Here is a 27,927-nt window from a genome sequence, read left to right as displayed (position 1 = left end):
AGATTATAAACATTATTCATGATTAGTTTTCTATCAGACAAACAGACACGCACAGACACACACACACACGGAAACACAACACGCACACACACAAACAATACAATCATATTAGACAATTTTGCCAACAATGTTGCCGATGATCCCCCTCGGCTTTCTTCTCAATTGTAAATAATCCATGAAACTATTGCTTAAATGAATTGCCCCTCATGTCATCCGCATTATAAAACGGGAAATTGATTCGTTAAATTTCAATGCAGATATTGAATTTCAATAAAACAACATTAAAGAGGTTGTACAGTTCTCGTCGAGGTGAGGATTTAGCTTTTAACGTTTTGCGAGATATTCAGGAACCACCCTATGAAATGTCAAAGAGCATGCAATTCTAAGGGGTATCCGAAGTTTATTTGTTGAAAACTGGTTTTGAAATGGCTGAGATATCCAAAAACAAGGTGAATCAAAGAGATCCTAATAAAAAAACGTGGGCTGTCGCCTTTTATTTACTATCATTTTTTTTGGATATCTCAACCATTTGAAAACCAATTTTTATCAAAAACCTTGAATCCTTATTAAAATTACATATTCGTTCATTTTTCAGAAAAGGTTTCTCATTATCTCACTTAGGAATGTTATAAACCTGAATCCTCACCTCAACCAGTACTGTACAGTCCCTCTAATATTAGTTTATATCGAATGGTTTATATCAGTTTAAATCTATAAGAGCATTATGTTACGAAATGAAACTCATACATTTCATTTTGATCTTCTTCTTCTATGAGCACATACATATTATGAAGGCCCTGAAAGAAGGTAAAACATATTTTGAAATTCTTATGCAGATGGCTTTCTACATGAATGTTTTATTATGCTTACTGCAACAAAATAAAACTAAGGAATTAATGTTACAGAGTTTACTGTGATCACACTCTTTAGATTCTGAAGTCACAAAGTGTAGTAGGGTCTGTTGTAAAATTGGATTAAATGTTTGTTCCAGATACATGGGAACACGTATGCGCGCAGATACACCCATTTTATGACACAGACATGGTACTAATATGAACATAAAGTTCTCAGAAAGTGTTAGTGATCTAATAAATATTCATTAACTTTCAGAAGATGAATAGGGAATAAAGCGATTGTTTATCCTATAGTAGGCACAAGTATATAACAACACAAATATCTTATACAAGTGTAGATCGAAAAAAAATGTGGTGATACGTTGTAGTTAAAGTCAATTCTGTAAACGATGTTCACATAGTAAAACGTAATCACTCTTTTATACTTGGTACATTGTCGGAAATGCAACACTTCATATTACTACGTCTGACCAAGTGATGTCAGACCCATCGTTCTGTTTACAAACGCTCTGGTATTTATTGCACACATTAGAAATATTAAAGGCAGCATGAGACAGACACGTGGATGAAACAGCTGAGAAACGTTTTACAACATTATCATGACATACATTACTCTTATATACATTTTAAAGCATTCAAAGGGAACATCAAATCCAATTTTACTATAAAATTCAAATCATACCGAATATGAGTTTTGAATCTTTATGGATGCTGCACTACGGGTCATGCAAAATAACGACTCAATTATAAGCACACTTCGTGAAATATTAGACAGAGAAGTACATGATCAGTAGCATATCGAAATAACAAGATTCAGCTATTTACAAACCGAATAGGAAAGTACTTTTTTCAGTCAGTCGAAATCATCAAATCGATAAGAATGTACACAGTTTAATTTTCCTTTCCTGTAGATATGCTTGAAGGACGTTGTTAAAATGCACGGCAGTGGCCACCAAAGGAATGATTGCCAAACAGGAAATTTTAATTTGCGTATGATTATAAAGTCTTTTTGACTGGAATATTTTGATTTCAATGTTGAACACAGTCAATGACAGGGAGCAATAATATTGCATTAATAAAATATAATCTGCTCGAATGTTGCTTCAAGTGGCTAATTTACACCAAAATAAAGTGTTTTGGGTAAACTTATTCAGACGACGTATCAGATTATAACTTTATTCTAAAAAAAAGTGTTACAGACATTCATTTCCATGCATATTCACAATTTCTTTTCTTAATTTCTTTTTCTAAAAGTTCCTTCAAATTTGAAGAGGCCGTACTCTTATTCCACTTCAATGACGTCATGTCTTATTGTGTGCTGTTCGCTATTCCGAAGGTTCGGTATTCCGAAGGTCAGTTAATTCGAAACACACAAATTCCCTATGCCTAGAGGTTCGTTAATCCGAAAAATGAAAAAGGGTTTGTTAATCCGAACATTTCGTCGTTGGTTTCACGAACCGACGCTATTTCGTTTTTTTGAGCGAAAATGCAATTCTGAGAAAATCGCGTTTAAAGATCTCACAAGTTTTAGACAACGTTTTCAATGTTTTTTCCTGTCTTGTGTGTAAAAATTTTGACAGGGTGATGAAAGTGGAAGTTGTTCTTCCTATTCATAGTGTAATTTTAGGGTGAATTCAAAAATCTACGATATTTCTGTCTTCAAACTCACTGCGTCGGTTCGTAAACGCATCGTTTCTTGCGCGCACCATAGGTTATGTACTAAAGCGCGGGTCTCACGAACCTACGTATGAAAAGTTGTATTGCGCCGGTTCGTGAGACCCGCGCTGTAGGGCCTGTACAATAGAGAACGTGCAATACGCGTGTATTTATGAACCGTCGCTATTTCATCTTCGTATTGTGTTTACATACATATACAGACATGTGGCAGTCTTCCACGATGTGACGGAGGGTTTGGTCAGGATGGCTGCAGTCACAAGCCGGGCTAGTCGAGTGACCCCCATTTGTGGAGACGGTGGCCTGTCCTTGCATGGAGGGTTTGGTTGCAACACAATACCGTATCCGGGCAATTACCCCCAAAGGGCAATAACCCCCCCCCCCCCCCCCCCCCGCTAAATACTGGTTAGTGGTAAGGTAGGAGTAATAAAAGATTAGGGTTAGGGTTAGGTTTAGGGCTAGGATTAGGTTCATTATTAGGATTTGGATTAAGGCCAGGGGAAGGGGACGGGGTAATTGCCCAGAGGGTAATTGCCCTAGACCCCCGTCTTATTTCCTCACCCACTCCATCACCTCCAGCCCCACATAGAAAGGGAAATAAAAAATTTTCCAGGGCAATTTCAAAATATCGTCAATGTTCACACTATGCTCTTACGGTGTCAAATATGTAGAATCTTTGCGGAGGCATGTACAAGGCTATCTCACCACTCTTGAACACCTGTAGGAGGCACACGTACCGACAACTTTTTGGCACTTTGAAATCAGTGATGAGATTGTGCACGTACTCCAAATCCCTCGCGTATCGATCGATACTGACAAGACCGTTCCCTTGATCCACCAAGGCTATAATGACCGAATCATCTCGACAAACTGCCGGGTAGCCATCCCTACCATTTTCCCTGAAGACTTTCTTTATCTTCCCATTACCATCAAGGCATATGACACGATTGAGCACACCGCATATCAGGTTTCCCGTTGTTAGAAATGAGACTATTTGCATTGGTGAGATATGTAATTTATCATACATTATTTCTCTGAAAGCCTTCCCTCCCCGTGGGGTAAATACTTGGATCTTTTGGCGTATGTCACAACTCACGTATATATTATCACCTCCGTCAACAGTCACACTATCAGCAGCTGTTAGCTGGCTTCCAGTCTCGAACGTGACGTCAAGCTTCTCCCAGTGTGGAGTGTACAGTGATATCTTGTAGATTTTACCACGTAGGCCCAAAACACTTCGTCCGTCAGACAGGAATGCCATTGAATAAGCAAAAACATGTTCCATCACCGTCTGTTGTAACTTGCCATCAGGGGAGTAGAGATAGATTCCACTTTCATAACTTCCCATCCTGCCCATCGCCATTTTCCCGTTTGGTGTTGCGGCTATACACCTCATGCGGCAGGTAGGTCCTACACCAGTGAGCTTTACGTCTGCTTTGACTTCCCACTTGTAATCTTTTAGCTCACCGAGACAAAGTTCATTGGCCTTCACGTGTTTACTGAATGAAATCCTCTGAGCTCGTTCTTTCACACGTCTAGGTATTTGGTCGTCTGGATCATTTCGTCCCAGGAGATTCGTCAAGTTTTCGCGCAGCGTGTCGTGTGCAAACAATGCGTCTTTCTCCAGAGGTGCCTTCATACCATTAGTGACAAGCTCCTCCGTGGAGGTTATGTGACGGATTGTTCGCCGATGCTCTTCATCCATGTCGTATAATTCCTTCTCGAATTTTTCAGACCATCGTTTCACTTGACCTTTCAGCGCTTCTTTTCTGTCTGACAATAGTTGAATGCATTCCTCGTATGCCTTGTCAATGTCATCATTTACCTTTTCCAATATGTTTGCTATTTCATTGCGTTGTGTGGCTATGAACTTGATATGGTTTTCAACAGTCGTTTTCTTTGAATTTACTCTTTCTTTCAACTCCTTGATATTTTTGAGAATGTTTTCCTCATGAATAGGTGCTCCTTCCACCTGATGACCAGCTTGCGAATGCTCCAACATCCCGCACTTACAGCAAATGTACTCCCGACATCCGATACAGTAACAGTCTTCATCATCGTTAGGGTGTTTCTTACACTTTCTTCTCCTCTTAAGCCGAACTTTTCCCGAGAGCACCTCGCTCATGGGCACCACTTCGTGGTTGGAGAGCGCTTTCCAGGTGGAGTGGTTTTTCTCACACGATTTACACATATATTTCCCACAATCCTGACAGTGGGACACAGCTAGCGGTTTTTCGTCCATCTCACAAACTGTGCATGTTGGGTTCTCGGTTTTCAATGCCTCCAAAAGAGAACTCACTGGTTCGTTTGTTTGTAACTTACCAACACCTCCACTGGGTAAGGGTGCTCCTCTCCTGCATACAGGGCATTTAAGCGTTTGTTGGTTGGGTTGAGCTTGAAAGATATACTCCAAGCAATCTTCGCAGAAAGTGTGTGAACATGCCAATTCTTTAGGCTTGTTGAAAAGTGTCAGGCAAATAGGACACTCGAGATCTTGACTAATGACTTTATTAAACGTTGCCATAGTTTTGGTCTGTTGAACAGAAAAAAAGAGCCACAAGACATAATAATTAGGTATTATTTGGTATCAGGCAGTTCTAGCAGAATTTTAGCAAACAAGAAATATAAGAAGTAATACATGTTAACAAATATCATATTTAGGACAAGAAAAGGAAAAGGGAAAGATCGAATAGCGATACGAGGCAAAGATTAATTCAATGCATTCACTTTTCAATTCATTTCATACTATTATTTCATGATAACAATCAATAAATTGCATCTGTATAGTATAAAACGTTTGCAAAATGTATCAGGTAGGTACACAATTCATCGAAAGTTAGAGACTTTTTGGAATAGAATCCATCCTTAAAAAAATCATGTCGTACATTGATAAACAATCGCCTGCACTGTTGGTATGTTTCATGTGAAAGGGATTAGGATTAGAACCTACTGTATGTCTGCTGACTCTGATGGTTGATGAACAAAAGAGCTTGAATATCAAGTAAGTGCAACCTTAAAGAGAACTAGAAAATAAAAACAAGCCCTATATGGTCGAGTGGTGAATGAAAGCCTGGGCGTATTCTTTCACCTTTTGTCTTTAAGAAATGGGTTTCCCCACATTCTGGCAGAGACACTTGCTTTAGAGGGACCAATACGTTAAAGGACAAGTTCACCTTCATAAACAAGGATTGAGAGAGTGCAACAATATTAGTAGAACACATCAGTGAAAGTTTCAGGAAAATTGGACAATCGATGCAAAAGTTATGAATTTTTAACATTTTTGTGTTGGAACCGCTGGAAGAGGAGACTACTTCAGCTTGTGAGTCATATGCGTACAACAGTATAAAGAAAATATAGAAGAAAATTCAACATATTTTCATTTTTTTCGCATAATAAAAAAGCACACTGCAAAAAGTCCGGTGTTAAATAGTGAACACCGAGCTGGTGTTAAATTTTCGGTGCTCATTTATGGTGTTAAATTAACACCCCCGGGTGTCATTTCCAAATTTTAAACTGTTTTTTGAAGAGTTTCTTAGTAACTGCACTTCTTGTTGTTTTTTAATTTAAACAAGACGATCAAGAATTTTACATTAAAATACTAGATTTTTGAAAATATGTGAAAATAAATTTACACCGAAGTAACACCAGCTGGTGTGGTCCCTTATTGAAGCTGGACGGGTGTTAATCCATTGATATGAACACCAACAAATATAAAATCAACACCATGTGGTGTCATTTTTTAATTAACGCCAGTACAGTGTCAAAATAACACCAGATACAGTGTCAAATTGACACCACGAAGTGTCAGGTGAACACTTTTCAACACCATCACAGTGGATTTTTAACACCTGTGGGTGTGGTCCTTTATTGAAGTTTGATCGGTGTTAGATTTAACACCCGTGGTGTTAAATCTAACACCCATGTTTTTACAGTGCACTTGACTTGCCTCTTTCTAAAGGCAGGGGGAATAATATTACCCATAAAATTTGTTGGTAACGAGTCAAGGGAATGTATACTTGTTTCAAAAGATGGAATTTTGTGAAATTCTCTTTATATTTTCCATTTATTGTTGTACGCATGTGACATAACTTATTCATACACCGCAGTAGTCTTCTCATCCAGCGGTTACTGCACAAAAACTTCAAAAATTCATAACTTTTAAACGGATTGTCTGATTTTCCTCAAACTTTCAATGATGTGTTCTACCAATATTGCTACTTTCTCTCAATCCTTATGTTTATGAAGGTGAACTTGTCCTTAAAGCATGCATATGTTTATGTGTGTGTTTGTGTGTGTTAGGGGGGGGGGGGCTGGCATATTTCATGGACCAAACGGAGAGAGATCAATAGAGAGGATTATGCAAAAGAAAACACCTGACATTTGTGGCCGAAATAGCAATACAAGAAATATAAATATCAATCCCAAGAAATGATCATTCATAGTTCAAAGTGCTTACGAAATATAGTAGCTGTTGATTGAGGAGCCTCTTCCCTGAGCGTGAGGTGCATTAACTATATGTAATTAGGTTCTTGTCCACTCGTACAAGGCACTGTCGTCAAATTACACATGTTTTGAATATTAATTCCCATCTTCTGCACACTCTTATGTACGTGAAACGACACATTGGAAATCCAGAATCATGGGGAAACTATATGGTTGCTGGATTTGAATAATCATATTTTTCATATAATTTGCTGTTTCTGCATAGTGCAATTTAACATATCACTTGAAAATATACCAAGTTATGCAAATCATTTTTTTTTTTAGTAAAAAATCATAGTGACAGAAAACAGAGTTATGAAAAAAGTGAAGTTACGATGCAGGGGGGTCCCCAGTAAACAAAGACTAATGTTTGGGGCCTCAATAGATACACAGAAAGAGTAATAGGCCTAGTTTTGATAAACTATCGATGTGATTAGTTACAACAAAACAATAACTATTTCACAAATCAAAGCAATAACAGAATGAACACATATCACGCTAAGAAGAAAAAAGGGATTGCGAAAGTTGAAGATAAAGAGAAAGAGTAAGAGAGAAAAAATATGGTCGATCTCTATTCGCAGCCTAAAGAGGTACATTAGAAAACTATTTCTATAACTAGTGGTCACGTTTCTCTTTTATAACTTTCTCATTCTCTTGTCTAATTATCATAACATTTTTATTTTATGTCAGCTTCGAGCGTTACGGAATTGGCGAGACTATACTATTTATTTGTGATTCATTCCTTATTTGCATACAATGGTTATCTCCGTTGAACGCCTTGTTCGATGTTTTGAAGACCCTGGTCATGCTGGTATTTCAACTTATTATATTGGATCTCCATTGTCTTTACCTTGTAATGTGCGTCACAAAATATCCGTTTTTGATCATGCTAATGCACGTTCATGTCTTTAAAATTCCACTACTTGTATACCATTAAAACAACTTCAAGTTCTTATAATAACAACGATCAAATGATACTAATATTAACGTGATGAATTTGATATCTATTTGTATTTACTTTATTGTACTGACCCCATGTACTATGTTTATCTGCTTTTTCAATCAAAAAAAAAAAGATCATTGTTACTTTCCAATAATCTTTCGTTATTTGGATATGGAAAATGAAATTCTCAGAACTGATTCTACTCAATTTCTGGGGTTAGCAGTTTCCTTGTATAGCATTTAAATCCAAGCACATATTTACCGGCGACAACTAAATTCACCAAGTTTGTCTCCTACTCTGATAGTACGGGAAATAGTTTTATTAGATTTATCTGCCAACGTTCCAAGAAAATGTGTTGTCAAGAGAGACATTGACGAATTTAGTCAGTAACTGCAAAATAGCTTCAGTTGTAGGGCTCTCATCTGCTTATATTGGATTGGGAAGATCATTTAAGATTTTTCAAACTAATACATAACTTGTTGTCTTTCACCAAATCAATAACATGAATGAATTAATCGCTTGATTTGGCAACAAGTTCAGGAGCTGGAGAAACGCTGGAATGGCAGTAAAATAATTTATAAAATGGGTTCAAGAATGTAGCCAATAGGAAGCGCTGAAATGAGACACATATCCTTCCTTTACTTCAGTACAACTGCACTGCCTGTAATCCTATGGTAGATTGCCGACGTCTGTGCGCGCGGCGGCTCCAATGATGAATTGCATGCATACGCGTACGCGCTGTCAATCCTGTAAACAACTTCTAGTTCGGGCTGCCGGCCGGCCGGCCTGTCTTCCCTTGTGCATAACATATGTGGCGTACGTACGTATACTGTACTATACGTACACTTTGTACAGTACAGTAGACCAAGCGTTATGGGACCGGACGCGCGTACATGGAGTCACTTTGAAGAGCAAATCCAACGATTTAGTAGGTTAATTCTCACGCCGTTTTCAGAGTATGTTGTCTAGTAGGCCTATATGAGGAGTCTATATCAAGTCTTTAAGGTAAAGGGTGCATATTCCATGTAAAATAAGTAAGTTTTCATGCGGGTGTCCGGAAACCCAACCCCCCATTATACTTATACTGTATGTGCGGGACTTCCGCGAGTGCGACGTGCGTAAAAGTTTGGGACGAACATCTTCGGACGTCTTGACCCACAAAGGTACGTGAAAAACGCTGAAAAATGATGTTAGTTTTCGAATTTTCGACCCATTTTATAAAACAAATGATGCACAGGATTATTTCGTGGCGTTAGTGTTCGCCTCGTGCATGTTTCACAATTGTAAATACCCTCGAGTGCACTACGCCTACACTAACGCACTCTATCCTGTGCATCATTTGTATAATATTGGAATTAACAACGAATAGTATACGTGGTATAAACTGCTATATGATTGCGATTTTAATAACGTTGATGAAATGAGGAATATTAGTGGCCCCATAAATTTGTATGGCGATCCATTGTGCACTTACACAGGCATGAATAACTTGCGTGATCGAGTAATGTTTCATGTGCTTACCAAGTATGCTGCGCTTCCGGGTTGAATTTTGTTGATTTTCTGTCGGGCTCCGAAGTGTAGTGATGCATAAAATCACAACATACTTTATGTTAGGCCTGTAGGAACGTGAGATCAGAAATTAGAATGAGTGCGGTCTTACTCTAAAGACTCAAACAGAGCACTGAGAGTTAGTTATTAGAAAGAGAGATGCATTGCGAGGCTCTCACAAAATGGCGGGACGATTCAAAGGAAGTCAGTACTTACCGTATGACCTTTTCACTGGGACCCTATTATTAATAGTTGCGGGTTTTCCCAAACATCTCATATACACACTGTGTATGTGAAAATCACAGCGCACGATTTATTCATTTTTTTCTTTACAATGTAAAATGATAACTTCAATTACTAATCTGAGTAAAATGAGATGGAGAATCTTCAGCAGATTATTTTCGTTTGACTGTCAGCATATCGTGTAACATGGCATCCTATTTAACGTCAGTTTCGATGTAATTTCGTCATTGTCTTTCTTTTCAGCAATTCTTCCAAGGTGACTTTAATACAAAATAAGCACGGGCAAATATTATCATTTCAGATTTCTTAACAAACGATGATTTACCTCTCTTGGAAGCCCTTTGCAAATGTTTTTTTTTTTTCCTAATACGTCTTGGACATATAGGTCAGAGAGAAATGTTTCTAATGGGGAAGAAAAAAAGAAGTGTTTTGTGACATATAGGCCTATAGATGATCGCTAACAACACTTCCAGGAAGGCACGGGACTTCTGTAACATGTCAGTGAAGCTGAATCCAAATGTAAAAACACAAAACTCTCCAAGTCATACCTTTCCTTGCGCCTACATAGCTACAGGTGGTCAAGCGTGCCGGAACACTTCTGTTTTTTTTCTGTTTTTTGTTTTGTTTTGTGTGTGTGTATGTGTGTGTGTGTGTTTGTGTGTGTGTGTGTGTTTTTTTTTTTTTTTTTTTTTTGGGGGGGGGGGGGGGGGGGCAAAATCTCGACGGGGGCATATAATGTGACGGTGTGAGATCCTCGCCGAAGGAGCGAAGCGATCGAGCGGTTGTAGGGTAGGGACTTTCTGTAAAAACAGAGTAAAAAAGTCCCGTTTATCGAGTATTTGCCTAAAAGCAAATTTCAAGGAAATTAAACATAGTGGAAAAGAATTAAAAAGGAAAGAACTATCATTATACGGGGGTACATTTATGTGGCGGTGTGAGATTCTCGGCGAGGGAGCGAAGCGACCGAGCAGGGGGACGTGGAAGGACCTGCCTGGGGAGGGCGCTAATTAAAACTGTTCATTTTACTATAAGTACGGGCAGAGCGAGCGAGACACTTTCACTTTGCCATTCGTCTGAAATATGTTCATTAAAAGCTTAAAGGTATCGTACAGTCCTGGTTGAGACCTAATTTCACATTTCTAACTTTTTTGTGTTAGATAATGAGAAAAGTCTCATGAAATATGAAAGAGCATGTATCATTGTATGAGGAATTCAACGTTTTAATTATCTGATGTAAATTAGTTTTGAAATGGCTGAGATATCCAAAAAAGAGCGATTCTACCAAAGAAGTGTGGGACCCGCATTTTATTACGATAGCTTTGTTTTATTTTGTGATTTTTTGGATGTTTTAGTCATTCCAAACCCGATTTTCATCAAATAAACTTTGAATTCCTCTTAAAACGGTATGTTCTGTACTATATCATAAGTGTTTTCTTGGTATGTCGCAATAAGTTAAAAGATTAATTCTCATCTCCACCAAAACTGTACCATCCCTTTAAAAGTGGTCGCATTGAGCAATAATTTTTCTTTCTTATATTGCCAAAAAGTATAGAAGAAAGGGAAAATGTAAGGTTTACTAAAGGTATGTCTCAGGAAGCACACTCGAGGACGCGAGGCCACCATGTATGCACTAAATCTACTCATAAGTAAATATTAGTGTATATATATTATAATGTATATAATAGTGTATTATGGTTTGCGAATTTTCAGTTATGAAATTGACAATTGAGTATATGAATATAAGAACGACCCAAGTCCAATTTTTGGCCAAATTCAGTTTGACATGGGAAATTGTAGCTTATGCATGGACTCATCTTGTGTATAAATGATAAATCCTAATTAACCCCGGAAGTGCCTGAAATAAATGAGTTAAATCTTATATGAATGTAAGAATGAAGGACTTGGGTCATTCTTACATTCATATCATAGCGCCCTCTCTCGTCCTCTCATCTCTATAGCAGAATATCATGTATATGAATCAAAGAACGACCCAAGTCCATCACACAAAATGGCCTCTCCACAATTAATGTTAATGTTAATTGTCATACTAATATATGTTCTAATTTGTATATACAATGTTGCCATCCCATCACAGTTAAATAGATCATTGGACAAACAAAAAAGATATGAAGGTTTTTTTAGTTTACTCGAAATGGTCTTCCATGGACTTGGGTCGTTCTTATATTCATATACTCAATTGACAACTTTTAGAAAGAAAAGCGCCTTTTTTTATTTGGTAGATTATTTGTTACATGGGACACGCGGGGAGGGGCAAAAACCCGTTTTGCCCCCCCCCCCCCCCATATATATATATATATATATATATATATAGCTCTTTTTTTTTGGGGGGGGGGGAGGAGTTTTTTATCCCTCCCACGGTAGGGAGCTTTTTCAATTTTTAGCTCTTATGGTGCGATCAGGTGCATACATAAGTGACTATTCTTACCTATTTTGAAAGAGAAAAGGGAAATAAACCTTCAATTCCAACTATCACTTTAATCCTTTGGGCTATGCTCATTATTAATATTATAGTGTAGGCCCAAGTTAGCAGACTTTTCCCGATGCGTGAGAAAAATGGATGCCATGCGTAAAATCGTGAGATGGCCCCTAAATGCTTGAGTCTCACTCAGAATGCGTGAGACTTGGTAGCTCTGTTCATTTGAACGTCGTTTACGCCAGATAGGACGACGATGATGATATACTATTATTATTCATTCATTCGACATATCAGACGGGTGCTACACAGTACATAGACACAATGAAAAATAATAGTGACCTTATATTTAATGTTTATACAGTGTTAGGCCTAAGTGTTGCATTTGGGAAACAAATTAATTATGCTAGGCATAAACAAAGTGTGTGTGTGTGTGTGTGTGTGTGTGTGTGTGAACAATGTCCCATATGCTTACCAAGTATACAGTATGATGTAGGCCGTTTCCCACACAGAATATTGTTGATTTACATGTAGGGCCTATGTCCGCCACCGACGTATGCATGCGATCGCCACCGACTCTGTGACAGGGATGTGTTGTTCAGCCTGTAGAAAGGTGAAGTCACAAGTCAGACGGAATGTTGTCTTGCTTGTAAGGCCCAAATAGAAAACGGACGATTAGTCAAACACGTCAAACAAAAGAGAGATGTATTACAGAGTACTCACAAAATGGTCGGTGATACAAGCAGCTATTACACAGACCATGATCAAAGAGCATAGAACTGAATGTGCTCTGTACGTGCGTGCATCACGCCCTTCTCAGTCGTTTGATCGGTGACCTTTTCATTGCGACCCTTTCACTTAGTACTGGGTTTTCCCCACATCCCATTCACCGTGTGTCTTTCTGAAAAGCACAGCGCGTAACCGCATTCTGCCTCATGATATGAAAGATGTTCGTCCGTCATTGAAATGTAAGATGGAGAAATTGGGACTTTATACTTTACTGAATCATTTATTTAAAGTCATAAACAAAACAAACCCTATGTAGAATACAAGTGAAGAGTTTGCAAAAACCGACAAGTCCATATTTGCCAAATGGAGATATTTGCGATTAAAGGTCAAGAAAAATAAAGAGAATAATAAGAAAATTTTTGCTTCTTTTGACCATATCTTCAAAAATATAGCTTTATATGTAGTGACCAATATATCATTTAAAAGGTATTAGTTTGTACTTTATGACAGAGATCGTACTTCAAAATCTTCAAAAATGGACTTATCGGTTTTTGCAAACAAACCCTTCAAGTGTTTCTTGATTATTATGCTACCAAAGAGGAGAATTTATATACTCAAAAGACAAAGATGTAAACAAATATCCTGAAGTTGTTTGTTTGATAGATACTTTATTTTCTGCAAATCAATATACATAAGTTACATAATCATGAAGATGCAGGAAATATACAAAGTAAATTCAACGCAGAGTCGTTTGACTTGCACAAACCACAATACATATAAGTACATAATCATGAACATGTAGGAAATATATAAAATAGATTTAACACTTTATTTTCTGCAAATCAATATACATAAGTTACATAATCATGAAGATGCAGGAAATATACAAAGTAAATTCAACGCAGAATCGTTTGACTTGCATAAACCACGATACATATAATACATAATCATGAACATGTAGGAAATATATGAAATAAATTTAACACAGTCTATTGACTTGCATAAACAACGATATGAAAGAGATTTAATATACAGTATGCATGTCTATGCAGCAGTGATACGAATAACATTTGTAGTTAAGAAACGATTATGCAGAGGGCCGCCATTATAAGCATTGCTTGAAAATATGGCCGGCCCGAGGGAAAGATAAGGACGTACTAGATTTGTAACAATATAAATTCTGCTGCGAAGGTAGCAGGGAAAAATAAACTCTGGTGTGTGATGGTGGTGGTGGTGAATGTGTGTGCAGGTGCTTGAGGGTGCACAATGACAGATAGGCTGGAATTTAGAATAATGAAATTGGTTTACTGAAAGAGGGGACGATATGCGCTGTTGCTATCGGGAGACCAACATTAGTTGTATAATTTATTTGTTTTTAGTTCGTATTTGAAGTATACTGTAATAAAATGTACTTCTTTAACTTTGCTTTAAATGAAAACAAGGAGGCACACTGTTTCAACTTCTCAGGAAGAGTGTTCCATGTATCCGGACCTTGATGTCTAATCGAATTTTGAGCAAGTAAAAGCTTCGGATTACTTAAATGAAAATCATGGAAACGACGGGTAGGGTATGAGTGAATATGGTCATTGGTTACTATAGGGTATTATGAAAAAATGGTAATAAATTTCGAGTGTGTTTATACATAAATATGGCAGTTAGGTATAGATGTATATCATGGGCCTTCAAAGTTTTTAGGCGATAAAATATGGGATCAGCGTGAGCCAAAAAATTTGAATGTGTGCATATACGAAGTTGAATAAGAACTTCAATGATAATCTTAAGGAAAATGAGATGGAGAATAAGTTCCAGCAATAACGTCTGTTTGTCTGCCAGCATAATTATGCAAGAATGCCATGCTATATTGTACGCCAATTCAAAATGTCAATCGAGACATTGTTTTCATTTGAGTAATAAAGAATTTTTGTAAACTATCAAGTTTATAGACTTTGAGTTTTCGATGATCAAAGTGACTATCTGACATTAAGAAGGGTAAAAGAAATATGCATGAATTCGAACTATTTTTCTTTTGATAAACATACACAGTTATTTCTTTTTTTTACTCCCTCTTTTTTTACTACTGCAAAGAAATGTTACCCTGTAACAATATTGTACTTTCCGCCCCTTCATGAGGCAATAGGTCAATGTAAATTTAATTGGTAATGAGGACTTGAAGGGATGGTACTAGGCCTGTTGGTGAAGATGAAGATGAAGATTGGGCTTATAGCTTTTGGTGAAACACCAAGAGATCATGTTTTCAATAATACAAAACATACCATTCTGTATGACAGGAATTCATTTTTTTTAATGGATGAAAATAAGTTTTGGAATGGCTGAGACATCCAAATACAAAGCAAAACAAAGGGATCGTAATGGAAGGTGTGTCACAACTTTTATAAGGATAATTTTCATTAATTAAGCGTTGACTCCCTCTTGGAATTACAGGCTCTTTCATATGAGCAACTCTTGGTATGAAAGTTGGGATACCCTTCGAGAAAATAAAGTATCCATAAAATGAACAGAAATACTGAAAATGAACGAAGTCAATGAAGTACAATATTTTTTCCCTTTCATGTGTATCAATGAGCTCCACAATTCTACATACACTAAATTCAAATTGTATTTTTGTTTGAGATTACTACACTTTTCGGTAATAACATATTTCATGAAAATTTGATAAATAATTAAAATGTATAGAATGCCATGTATTGTACCGATAGGTGAAAATATTTCTTACAAGAATATCGGATAATGTTACATGGACATTAGATTCTTCTGTATTGTTTAGTTGTACCATATGGGTTTCAAGGTGAAGATTATAAACATTATTCATGATTAGTTTTCTATCAGACACACAGACACACACAGACACACACACGCGCAAACACACACACGCACACACACAAACAATACAATCATATTACACAATTTTGCCAACAATGTTGCCGATGATCCCCCTCGGCTTTCTTCTGAATTGTAAATAATCCATGAAACTATTGCTTAAATGAATTGCCCCTCACGTCATCCGCATTATAAAACGGGAAATTGATTAGTTAAATTTCAATGCAGATATTGAATTTCAATAAAACAACATTAAAGAGGTTGTACAGTTCTCGTCGAGGTTAGGATTTAGCTTTTAACGTTTTGCGAGATATTTAGGAACCACCCTATGAGATGTCAAAGAGCATGCAATTCTAAGGGGTATCCGAAGTTTGTTTGTTGAAAACTGGTTTTGAAATGGCTGAGATATCCAAAAACAAGGTGAATCAAAGAGATCCTAATAAAAAACGTGGCCTGTCGCCTTTTATTAATATAATTTTTTTTGGATATCTCAACCATTTGAAAACCAATTTTCATCAAAAACCTTGAATCCTTATTAAAATTACATGTTCGTTCATATTTCAGAAAAGGTTTCTCATCATCTCACTTATAGGAATGTTATAAACCTGAATCCTCACCTCAACCAGTACTCTACAGTCCCTTTAATATTAGTTTATATCGAATGGTTTATATCAGTTTAAATCTATAAGAGCATTATGTTACGAAATGAAACTCATACATTTCATTTTGACCGTCTTCTTCTATGAGCACATACATATTATGAAGGCCCTGAAAGAAGGTAAAACATATTTTAAAATTCTTATGCAGATGGCTTTCTACATGAATGTTTTATTATGCTTACTGCAACAAAATAAAACTAAGGAATTAATGTTAGAGTTTACTGTGATCACACTCTTTAGATTCTGAAGTCACAAAGTGTAGTAGGGTCTGTTGTATAATTGGATTAAATGTTTGTTCCAGATACATGCGAACACGTATGCGCGCAGATACACCCATTTTATGACACAGACATGGTACTAATATGGAAATAAAGTTCTCAGAAAGTGTTAGTGATCTAATAAATATTCATTAACTTTCAGAAGATGAATAGGGGAAAAAAACGATTGTTTATCCTATAGTAGGCGCAAGTATATAACAACACAAATATCTTATACAAGTGTAGATCCAAAAAAAATGTGGTGATACGTTGTAGTTAAAGTCAATTCTGTAAACGATGTTCACATAGTAAAACGTAATCACTCTTTTATACTTGGTACATTGTCGGAAATGCAACACTCCATATTACTACGTCTGACCAAGTGATGTCAGACCCATCGTTCTGTTTACAAACGCTCTGAAATTTATTGCACACATTAGAAATATTAAAGGCAGCATGAGACAGACACGTGGATGAAACAGCTGAGAAACGTTTTACAATATTATCATGACATACATTACTCTTATATACATTTTAAAGCATTCAAAGGGAACATCAAATCCAATTTTACTATAAAATTCAAATCATACCGATTATGAGTTTTGAATCTTTATGGATGCTGCACTGCGGGTCATGCAAAATAACGACTCAATTATAAGCACACTTCGTGAAATATTAGACAGAGAAGTACATGATCAGTAGCATATCGAAATAACAAGATTCAGCTATTTACAAACCGAATAGGAAAGTACTTTTTTCAGTCAGTCGAAATCATCAAATCGATAAGAATGTACACAGTTTGATTTTCCTTTCCTGTAGATATGCTTGAAGGACGTTGTTAAAATGCACGGCAGTGCCCACCAACGGAATGATTACCAAACAGGAAATTTTGATTTGCGTATGATTATAAAGTCTTTTTGACTGGAATGTTTTGATTCCAATGCTGAACACAGTCCATTACAAGGAGCAATAATATTGCATTAATAAAATATACTCTGCTCGAATGTTGCTTCAAGTGGCTAATTTACACCAAAATAAAGTGTTTTGGGTAAACTTATTCAGACGACGTATCAGATTATAACTTTATTCTAAAAGAAGTGTTACAGACATTCATTTCCATGCATATTCACAATTTCTTTTCTTCATTTCTTTTGCTAAAAGTTCCCTCAAATTTGAAGAGGCCTTACTCTTATTCCACTTCAATGACGTCATGTCTTATTGTGTGCTGTTCGCTATTTCGAAGGTTCGTTATTCCGAAGGTCAGTTAATCCGAAACACACAAATTCCCTATGCCTAGAGGTTCGTTAATCCGAAAAATGAAAAAGGGTTTATTAATCCGAACATTTCGTCGTTGGTTTCACGAAACGACGCTATTTCGTTTTTGAGCGAAAATGCAGTTCTGAGAAAATCGCGTTTAAAGATCTCACAAGTTTCAGACAACGTTTTCAATGTTTTTTTCCTGTCTTGTGTGTAAAAATTTTGACAGGGTGATGAGAGTGGAAGTTGTTCTTCCTATTCATAGTGTAATTTTAGTGTGAATTCAAAAATCTACGATATCTCTGTCTTCAAACTCCCTGCGTCGGTTCGTAAACCCATCGTTTCTTGCGCGCACCATAGGTTATGTACTAAAGCGCGGGTCTCACGAACCGACGTATGAAAAGTTGTATTGCGCCGGTTCGTGAGACCCGCGCTGTAGGGCCTGTACAATAGATAACGTGCAATACGTGTGTATTTATGAACCGTCGCTATTTAATCTTCGTATTGTGTTTACATACATATACAGACATGTGGCAGTCTTCCACGATGTGACGGAGGGTTTGGTCAGGATGGCTGCAGTCACAAGCCGTGCTAGCCGAGTGACCCCCATTTGTGGAGACGGTGGCCTGTCCTTGCATGGAGGGTTTGGTTGCAACACAATACCGTATCCGGACAATTACCCCCAAAGGGCAATAACCCCCCCCCCCCCCCCCCGCTAAATACTGGTTAGTGGTAATTAAGGTAGGAGTAATAAAAGATTAGGGTTAGGTTTAGGGTTAGGATTAGGTTCATTATTAGGATTTGGATTAAGGCCAGGGGAAGGGGACGGGGTAATTGCCCAGAGGGTAATTGCCCTAGACCCCCGTCTTATTTCCTCACCCACTCCATCACCTCCAGCCCCAAATAGAAAGGGAAATAAAAGATTTTCCAGGGCAATTTCAAAATATCGTCAATGTTCACACTATGCTCTTACGGTGTCAAATATGTAGAATCTTTGCGGAGGCATGTACAAGGCTATCTCACCACTCTTGAACACCTGTAGGAGGCACACGTACCGACAACTTTTTGGCACTTTGAAATCAGTGATGAGATTGTGCACGTACTCCAAATCCCTCGCGTATCGATCGATACTGACAAGACCGTTCCCTTGATCCACCCAGGCTATAATGACCGAATCATCTCGACAAACTGCCGGGTAGCCATCCCTACCATTTTCCCTGAAGACTTTCTTTATCTTCCCATTACCATCAAGGCATATGACACGATTGAGCACACCGCATATCAGGTTTCCCGTTGTTAGAAATGAGACTATTTGCATTGGTGAGATATGTAATTTATCATACATTATTTCTCTGAAAGCCTTCCCTCCCCGTGGGGTAAATACTTGGATCTTTTGGCGTATGTCACAACTCACGTATATATTATCATCTCCGTCAACAGTCACACTATCAGCAGCTGTTAGCTGGCTTCCAGTCTCGAACGTGACGTCAAGCTTCTCCCAGTGTGGAGTGTACAGTGATATCTTGTAGATTTTACCACGTAGGCCCAAAACACTTCGTCCGTCAGACAGGAATGCCATTGAATAAGCAAAAACATGTTCCATCACCGTCTGTTGTAACTTGCCATCAGGGGAGTAGAGATAGATTCCACTTTCATAACTTCCCATCCTGCCCATCGCCATTTTCCCGTTTGGTGTTGCGGCTATACACCTCATGAAGCAGGTGGGTCCTACACCAGTGAGCTTTACGTCTGCTTTGACTTCCCACTTGTAATCTGTTAGCTCACCGAGACAAAGTTCATTGGCCTTCACGTGTTTAGTAAATGACATCCTCTGAGCTCGTTCTTTCACACGTCTAGGTATTTGGTCGTCTGGATCATTTCGTCCCAGGAGATTCGTCAAGTTTTCGCGCAGCGTGTCGTGTGCAAACAATGCGTCATTCTCCAGAGGTGCCTTCATACCATTAGTGACAAGCTCCTCCGTGGAGGTTATGTGACGGATTGTTCGCCGATGCTCTTCATCCATGTCGTATAATTCCTTCTCGAATTTTTCAGACCATCGTTTCACTTGACCTTTCAGTGCTTCTTTTCTGTCTGACAATAGTTGAATGCATTCCTCGTATGCCTTGTCAATGTCATCATTTACCTTTTCCAATATGTTTGCTATTTCATTGCGTTGTGTGGCTATGAACTTGATATGGTTTTCAACAGTCGTTTTCTTTGAATTTACTCTTTCTTTCAACTCCTTGATATTTTTGAGAATGTGTTCCGCATGAATAGGTGCTCCTTCCACCTGATGACCAGCTTGCGAATGCTCCAACATCCCGCACTTACAGCAAATGTACTCCCGACATCCGATACAGTAACAGTCTTCATCATCGTTAGGGTGTTTCTTACACTTTCTTCTCCTCTTAAGCCGAACTTTTCCCGAGAGCACCTCGCTCATGGGCACCACTTCGTGGTTGGAGAGCGTTTCCCAGGTAGAGTGATTTTTCTCACACGATTTACACATATATTTCCCACAATCCTGACAGTGGGACACAGCTGGCGGTTTTTCGTCCATCTCACAAACTGTGCACGTTGGGTTCTCGGTTTTCAATGCCTCCAAAAGAGAACTCACTGGTTCGTTTGTTTGTAACTTACCAACACCTCCACTGGGTAAGGGTGTTCCTCTCCTGCATACAGGGCATTTAAGCGTTCGTTGGTTGGGTTGATCTTGAAAGATATACTCCAAGCAATCTTCGCAGAAAGTGTGTGAACATGCCAATTCTTTAGGCTGGTTGAAAAGTGTCAGGCAAATAGGACACTCGAGATCTTGACTAATGACTTCATTAAACGTTGCCATAGTTTTGGTCTGTTGAACAGAAAAAAAAAGAGCCACAAGACATAATAATTAGCTATTATTTGGTATTGGCAGTTCTAGCAGAATTTTAGCAAACAAGAAATATAAGAAGTAATACATGTTAACAAATATCATATTTAGGACAAGAAAAGGAAAAGGGAAAGATCGAATAGCGATACGAGGCAAAGATTAATTCAATGCATTCACTTTTCAATTCATTTCATACTATTATTTTGTGATAACAATCAATAAATTGCATCTGTATAGTATAAAACGTTTGCAAAATGTATCAGGTAGGTACACAATTCATCGAAAGTTAGAGACTTTTTGGAATAGAATCCATCCTTTAAAAAATCATATCGTACATTGATAAACAATCGCCTGCACTGTTGGTATGTTTCATATGAAAGGGATTAGGATTAGAACCTACTGTATGTCTGCTGGCTCTGATGGTTGATGAACAAAAGAGCTTGAATATCAAGTAAGTGCAACCTTAAAGAGAACTAGAAAATAAAAACAAGCCCTATATGGTCGAGTGGTGAATGAAAGCCTGGGCGTATTCTTTCACCTTTTGTCTTTAAGAAATGGGTTTCCCCACATTCTGGCAGAGACACTTGCTTTAGAGGGACCAATACGTTAAAGGACAAGTTCACCTTCATAAACATAAGGATTGAGAGAGTGCAACAATATTAGTAGAACACATCAGTGAAAGTTTGAGGAAAATTGGACAATCGATGCAAAAGTTATGAATTTTTAACATATTTGTGTTGGAACCGCTGGAAGAGGAGACTACTACAGCTTATGAGTCATATGCGTACAACAGTATAAAGAAAATATACAAGAAAATACGTTTCTCTTTTATAACTTTCTCATTCTCTTGTCTAATTATCATAACATTTTTATTTTATGACAGCTTCGAGCGTTACGGAATTGGCGAGACAATACTATCTATTTGTGATTCATTCCTTATTTGCATACAATGGTTATCTCCGCTGAACGCCTTGTCCGATGTTTTGAAGACCCTGATGGTCATGCTGGTATTTCAGCTTATTATATTGGATCTCCATTGTCTTTACCTTGTAATGTGCGTCACAAAATATCCGTTTTTGATCATGCTAATGCACGTTCATGTCTTTAAAATTCCACTACTTGTATACCATTAAAACAACTTCAAGTTCTTATAATAACAACGATCAAATGATACTGATATTAACGTGATGAATTTGATATCTATTTGTATTTACTTTATTGTACTAACCCCATGTACCATGTTTATCTGCTTTTCCAATAAAAAAAAATGATCATTGTTACTTTCCAATAATCTTTCGTTATTTGGATATGGAAAATGAAATTCTCAGAACTGATTCTACTCAATTTCTGGGGTTATCAGTTTCCTTGTATAGCATTTAAATCCAAGCACATATTTACCGGCGACAACTAAATTCACCAAGTTTGTCTCCTACTCTGATAGTACGGGAAATAGTTTTATTAGATTTATCTGCCAACGTTCCAAGAAAATGTGTTGTCAAGAGAGACATTGACGAATTTAGTCAGTAACTGCAAAATAGCTTCAGTTGTAGGGCTCTCATCTGCTTATATTGGATTGGGAAGATCATTTAAGATTTTTCAAACTAATACATAACTTGTTGTCTTTCACCAAATCAATAACATGAATGAATTAATCGCTTGATTTGGCAACAAGTTCAGGAGCTGGAGAAACGCTGGAATGGCAGTAAAATAATTTATAAAATGGGTTCAAGAATGTAGCCAATAGGAAGCGCTGAAATGAGACACACATCCTTCCTTTACTTCAGTACAACTGCACTGCCTGTAATCCTATGGTAGATTGCCGATCGTCTGTGCGCGCGGCGGCTCCAATGATGAATTGCATGCATACGCGTACGCGCTGTCAATCCTGTAAACAACTTCTAGTTCGGGCTGCCGGCCGGCCGGCCTGTCTTCCCTTGTGCATAACATATGTGGCGTACGTACGTATACTGTACTATACGTACACTTTGTACAGTACAGTAGACCAAGCGTTATGGGACCGGACGCGCGTACATGGAGTCACTTTGAAGAGCAAATCCAACGATTTAGTAGGTTAATTCTCACGCCGTTTTCAGAGTATGTTGTCTAGTAGGCCTATATGAGGAGTCTATATCAAGTCTTTAAGGTAAAGGGTGCATATTCCATGTAAAATAAGTAAGTTTTCATGCGGGTGTCCGGAAACCCAACCCCCCATTATACTTATACTGTATGTGCGGGACTTCCGCGAGTGCGACGTGCGTAAAAGTTTGGGACGAACATCTTCGGACGTCTTGACCCACAAAGGTACGTGAAAAACGCTGAAAAATGATGTTAGTTTTCGAATTTTCGACCCATTTTATAAAACAAATGATGCACAGGATTATTTCGTGGCGTTAGTGTTCGCCTCGTGCATGTTTCACAATTGTAAATACCCTCGAGTGCACTACGCCTACACTAACGCACTCTATCCTGTGCATCATTTGTATAATATTGGAATTAACAACGAATAGTATACGTGGTATAAACTGCTATATGATTGCGATTTTAATAACGTTGATGAAATGAGGAATATTAGTGGCCCCATAAATTTGTATGGCGATCCATTGTGCACTTACACAGGCATGAATAACTTGCGTGATCGAGTAATGTTTCATGTGCTTACCAAGTATGCTGCGCTTCCGGGTTGAATTTTGTTGATTTTCTGTCGGGCTCCGAAGTGTAGTGATGCATAAAATCACAACATACTTTATGTTAGGCCTGTAGGAACGTGAGATCAGAAATTAGAATGAGTGCGGTCTTACTCTAAAGACTCAAACAGAGCACTGAGAGTTAGTTATTAGAAAGAGAGATGCATTGCGAGGCTCTCACAAAATGGCGGGACGATTCAAAGGAAGTCAGTACTTACCGTATGACCTTTTCACTGGGACCCTATTATTAATAGTTGCGGGTTTTCCCAAACATCTCATATACACACTGTGTATGTGAAAATCACAGCGCACGATTTATTCATTTTTTTCTTTACAATGTAAAATGATAACTTCAATTACTAATCTGAGTAAAATGAGATGGAGAATCTTCAGCAGATTATTTTCGTTTGACTGTCAGCATATCGTGTAACATGGCATCCTATTTAACGTCAGTTTCGATGTAATTTCGTCATTGTCTTTCTTTTCAGCAATTCTTCCAAGGTGACTTTAATACAAAATAAGCACGGGCAAATATTATCATTTCAGATTTCTTAACAAACGATGATTTACCTCTCTTGGAAGCCCTTTGCAAATGTTTTTTTTTTTCCTAATACGTCTTGGACATATAGGTCAGAGAGAAATGTTTCTAATGGGGAAGAAAAAAAGAAGTGTTTTGTGACATATAGGCCTATAGATGATCGCTAACAACACTTCCAGGAAGGCACGGGACTTCTGTAACATGTCAGTGAAGCTGAATCCAAATGTAAAAACACAAAACTCTCCAAGTCATACCTTTCCTTGCGCCTACATAGCTACAGGTGGTCAAGCGTGCCGGAACACTTCTGTTTTTTTTCTGTTTTTTGTTTTGTTTTGTGTGTGTGTATGTTTTCTGTAAAAACAGAGTAAAAAAGTCCCGTTTATCGAGTATTTGCCTAAAAGCAAATTTCAAGGAAATTAAACATAGTGGAAAAGAATTAAAAAGGAAAGAACTATCATTATACGGGGGTACATTTATGTGGCGGTGTGAGATTCTCGGCGAGGGAGCGAAGCGACCAAGCAGGGGGACGTGGAAGGACCTGCCTGGGGAGGGCGCTAATTAAAACTGTTCATTTTACTATAAGTACGGGCAGAGCGAGCGAGACACTTTCACTTTGCCATTCGTCTGAAATATGTTCATTAAAAGCTTAAAGGTATCGTACAGTCCTGGTTGAGACCTAATTTCACATTTCTAACTTTTTTGTGTTAGATAATGAGAAAAGTCTCATGAAATATGAAAGAGCATGTATCATTGTATGAGGAATTCAACGTTTTAATTATCTGATGTAAATTAGTTTTGAAATGGCTGAGATATCCAAAAAAGAGCGATTCTACCAAAGAAGTGTGGGACCCGCATTTTATTACGATAGCTTTGTTTTATTTTGTGATTTTTTGGATGTTTTAGTCATTCCAAACCCGATTTTCATCAAATAAACTTTGAATTCCTCTTAAAACGGTATGTTCTGTACTATATCATAAGTGTTTTCTTGGTATGTCGCAATAAGTTAAAAGATTAATTCTCATCTCCACCAAAACTGTACCATCCCTTTAAAAGTGGTCGCATTGAGCAATAATTTTTCTTTCTTATATTGCCAAAAAGTATAGAAGAAAGGGAAAATGTAAGGTTTACTAAAGGTATGTCTCAGGAAGCACACTCGAGGACGCGAGGCCACCATGTATGCACTAAATCTACTCATAAGTAAATATTAGTGTATATATATTATAATGTATATAATAGTGTATTATGGTTTGCGAATTTTCAGTTATGAAATTGACAATTGAGTATATGAATATAAGAACGACCCAAGTCCAATTTTTGGCCAAATTCAGTTTGACATGGGAAATTGTAGCTTATGCATGGACTCATCTTGTGTATAAATGATAAATCCTAATTAACCCCGGAAGTGCCTGAAATAAATGAGTTAAATCTTATATGAATGTAAGAATGAAGGACTTGGGTCATTCTTACATTCATATCATAGCGCCCTCTCTCGTCCTCTCATCTCTATAGCAGAATATCATGTATATGAATCAAAGAACGACCCAAGTCCATCACACAAAATGGCCTCTCCACAATTAATGTTAATGTTAATTGTCATACTAATATATGTTCTAATTTGTATATACAATGTTGCCATCCCATCACAGTTAAATAGATCATTGGACAAACAAAAAAGATATGAAGGTTTTTTTAGTTTACTCGAAATGGTCTTCCATGGACTTGGGTCGTTCTTATATTCATATACTCAATTGACAACTTTTAGAAAGAAAAGCGCCTTTTTTTATTTGGTAGATTATTTGTTACATGGGACACGCGGGGAGGGGCAAAAACCCGTTCCATATATATATATATATATAGCTCTTTTTTTTTGGGGGGGGGGAGGAGTTTTTTATCCCTCCCACGGTAGGGAGCTTTTTCAATTTTTAGCTCTTATGGTGCGATCAGGTGCATACATAAGTGACTATTCTTACCTATTTTGAAAGAGAAAAGGGAAATAAACCTTCAATTCCAACTATCACTTTAATCCTTTGGGCTATGCTCATTATTAATATTATAGTGTAGGCCCAAGTTAGCAGACTTTTCCCGATGCGTGAGAAAAATGGATGCCATGCGTAAAATCGTGAGATGGCCCCTAAATGCTTGAGTCTCACTCAGAATGCGTGAGACTTGGTAGCTCTGTTCATTTGAACGTCGTTTACGCCAGATAGGACGACGATGATGATATACTATTATTATTCATTCATTCGACATATCAGACGGGTGCTACACAGTACATAGACACAATGAAAAATAATAGTGACCTTATATTTAATGTTTATACAGTGTTAGGCCTAAGTGTTGCATTTGGGAAACAAATTAATTATGCTAGGCATAAACAAAGTGTGTGTGTGTGTGTGTGTGTGTGTGTGAACAATGTCCCATATGCTTACCAAGTATACAGTATGATGTAGGCCGTTTCCCACACAGAATATTGTTGATTTACATGTAGGGCCTATGTCCGCCACCGACGTATGCATGCGATCGCCACCGACTCTGTGACAGGGATGTGTTGTTCAGCCTGTAGAAAGGTGAAGTCACAAGTCAGACGGAATGTTGTCTTGCTTGTAAGGCCCAAATAGAAAACGGACGATTAGTCAAACACGTCAAACAAAAGAGAGATGTATTACAGAGTACTCACAAAATGGTCGGTGATACAAGCAGCTATTACACAGACCATGATCAAAGAGCATAGAACTGAATGTGCTCTGTACGTGCGTGCATCACGCCCTTCTCAGTCGTTTGATCGGTGACCTTTTCATTGCGACCCTTTCACTTAGTACTGGGTTTTCCCCACATCCCATTCACCGTGTGTCTTTCTGAAAAGCACAGCGCGTAACCGCATTCTGCCTCATGATATGAAAGATGTTCGTCCGTCATTGAAATGTAAGATGGAGAAATTGGGACTTTATACTTTACTGAATCATTTATTTAAAGTCATAAACAAAACAAACCCTATGTAGAATACAAGTGAAGAGTTTGCAAAAACCGACAAGTCCATATTTGCCAAATGGAGATATTTGCGATTAAAGGTCAAGAAAAATAAAGAGAATAATAAGAAAATTTTTGCTTCTTTTGACCATATCTTCAAAAATATAGCTTTATATGAAGGTGACCAATATATCATTTAAAAGGTATTAGTTTGTACTTTATGACAGAGATCGTACTTCAAAATCTTCAAAAATGGACTTATCGGTTTTTGCAAACAAACCCTTCAAGTGTTTCTTGATTATTATGCTACCAAAGAGGAGAATTTATATACTCAAAAGACAAAGATGTAAACAAATATCCTGAAGTTGTTTGTTTGATAGATACTTTATTTTCTGCAAATCAATATACATAAGTTACATAATCATGAAGATGCAGGAAATATACAAAGTAAATTCAACGCAGAGTCGTTTGACTTGCACAAACCACAATACATATAAGTACATAATCATGAACATGTAGGAAATATATAAAATAGATTTAACACTTTATTTTCTGCAAATCAATATACATAAGTTACATAATCATGAAGATGCAGGAAATATACAAAGTAAATTCAACGCAGAATCGTTTGACTTGCATAAACCACGATACATATAATACATAATCATGAACATGTAGGAAATATATGAAATAAATTTAACACAGTCTATTGACTTGCATAAACAACGATATGAAAGAGATTTAATATACAGTATGCATGTCTATGCAGCAGTGATACGAATAAAATTTGTAGTTAAGAAACGATTATGCAGAGGGCCGCCATTATAAGCATTGCTTGAAAATATGGCCGGCCCGAGGGAAAGATAAGGACGTACTAGATTTGTAACAATATAAATTCTGCTGCGAAGGTAGCAGGGAAAAATAAACTCTGGTGTGTGATGGTGGTGGTGG

General features: G+C 37.5%; 2 protein-coding genes across 2 annotated transcripts; both read right to left on the bottom strand.

The window, feature by feature from the left end:
* Positions 1–2,945: 2,945 nt before the first annotated feature.
* LOC139720381 (uncharacterized) lies at positions 2,946–13,196 on the bottom strand. Its single transcript, XM_071631750.1, has 3 exons — positions 12,654–13,196; positions 9,475–9,569; positions 2,946–5,061 (listed from the first exon to the last, which is right to left on the bottom strand). Exon 3 carries the CDS (start codon positions 5,050–5,052, stop codon positions 3,172–3,174), a length of 1,881 nt encoding a protein of 626 aa, XP_071487851.1. The 5' UTR covers positions 5,053–5,061; positions 9,475–9,569; positions 12,654–13,196; the 3' UTR covers positions 2,946–3,171.
* Positions 13,197–18,649: 5,453 nt separating this feature from the next.
* Positions 18,650–26,964, bottom strand: LOC139720371 (uncharacterized). The gene is made up of 3 exons (XM_071631740.1): positions 26,439–26,964; positions 23,447–23,541; positions 18,650–20,769 (listed from the first exon to the last, which is right to left on the bottom strand). The coding sequence occupies exon 3, from the start codon at positions 20,758–20,760 to the stop codon at positions 18,880–18,882; it is 1,881 nt and encodes a 626-aa protein (XP_071487841.1). The 5' UTR covers positions 20,761–20,769; positions 23,447–23,541; positions 26,439–26,964; the 3' UTR covers positions 18,650–18,879.
* Positions 26,965–27,927: the final 963 nt, after the last annotated feature.

The sequence above is a fragment of the Diadema antillarum genome, unplaced genomic scaffold (genome assembly GCF_040938485.1).
Source record: "Diadema antillarum isolate AM-2024a unplaced genomic scaffold, OU_Dant_1.0 scf00000010, whole genome shotgun sequence".
Lineage (NCBI taxonomy): Eukaryota > Metazoa > Echinodermata > Echinoidea > Diadematoida > Diadematidae > Diadema > Diadema antillarum.
This window is presented reverse-complemented; position numbering and strand designations above follow the sequence as displayed.

What these genes read in the sequence shown, in the direction of transcription:
- LOC139720371 (XM_071631740.1), bottom strand. Translation starts at nt 20,760, where the DNA reads ATGGCAACGTTTAATGAAGTCATTAGTCAAGATCTCGAGTGTCCTATT.
- LOC139720381 (XM_071631750.1), bottom strand. Translation starts at nt 5,052, where the DNA reads ATGGCAACGTTTAATAAAGTCATTAGTCAAGATCTCGAGTGTCCTATT.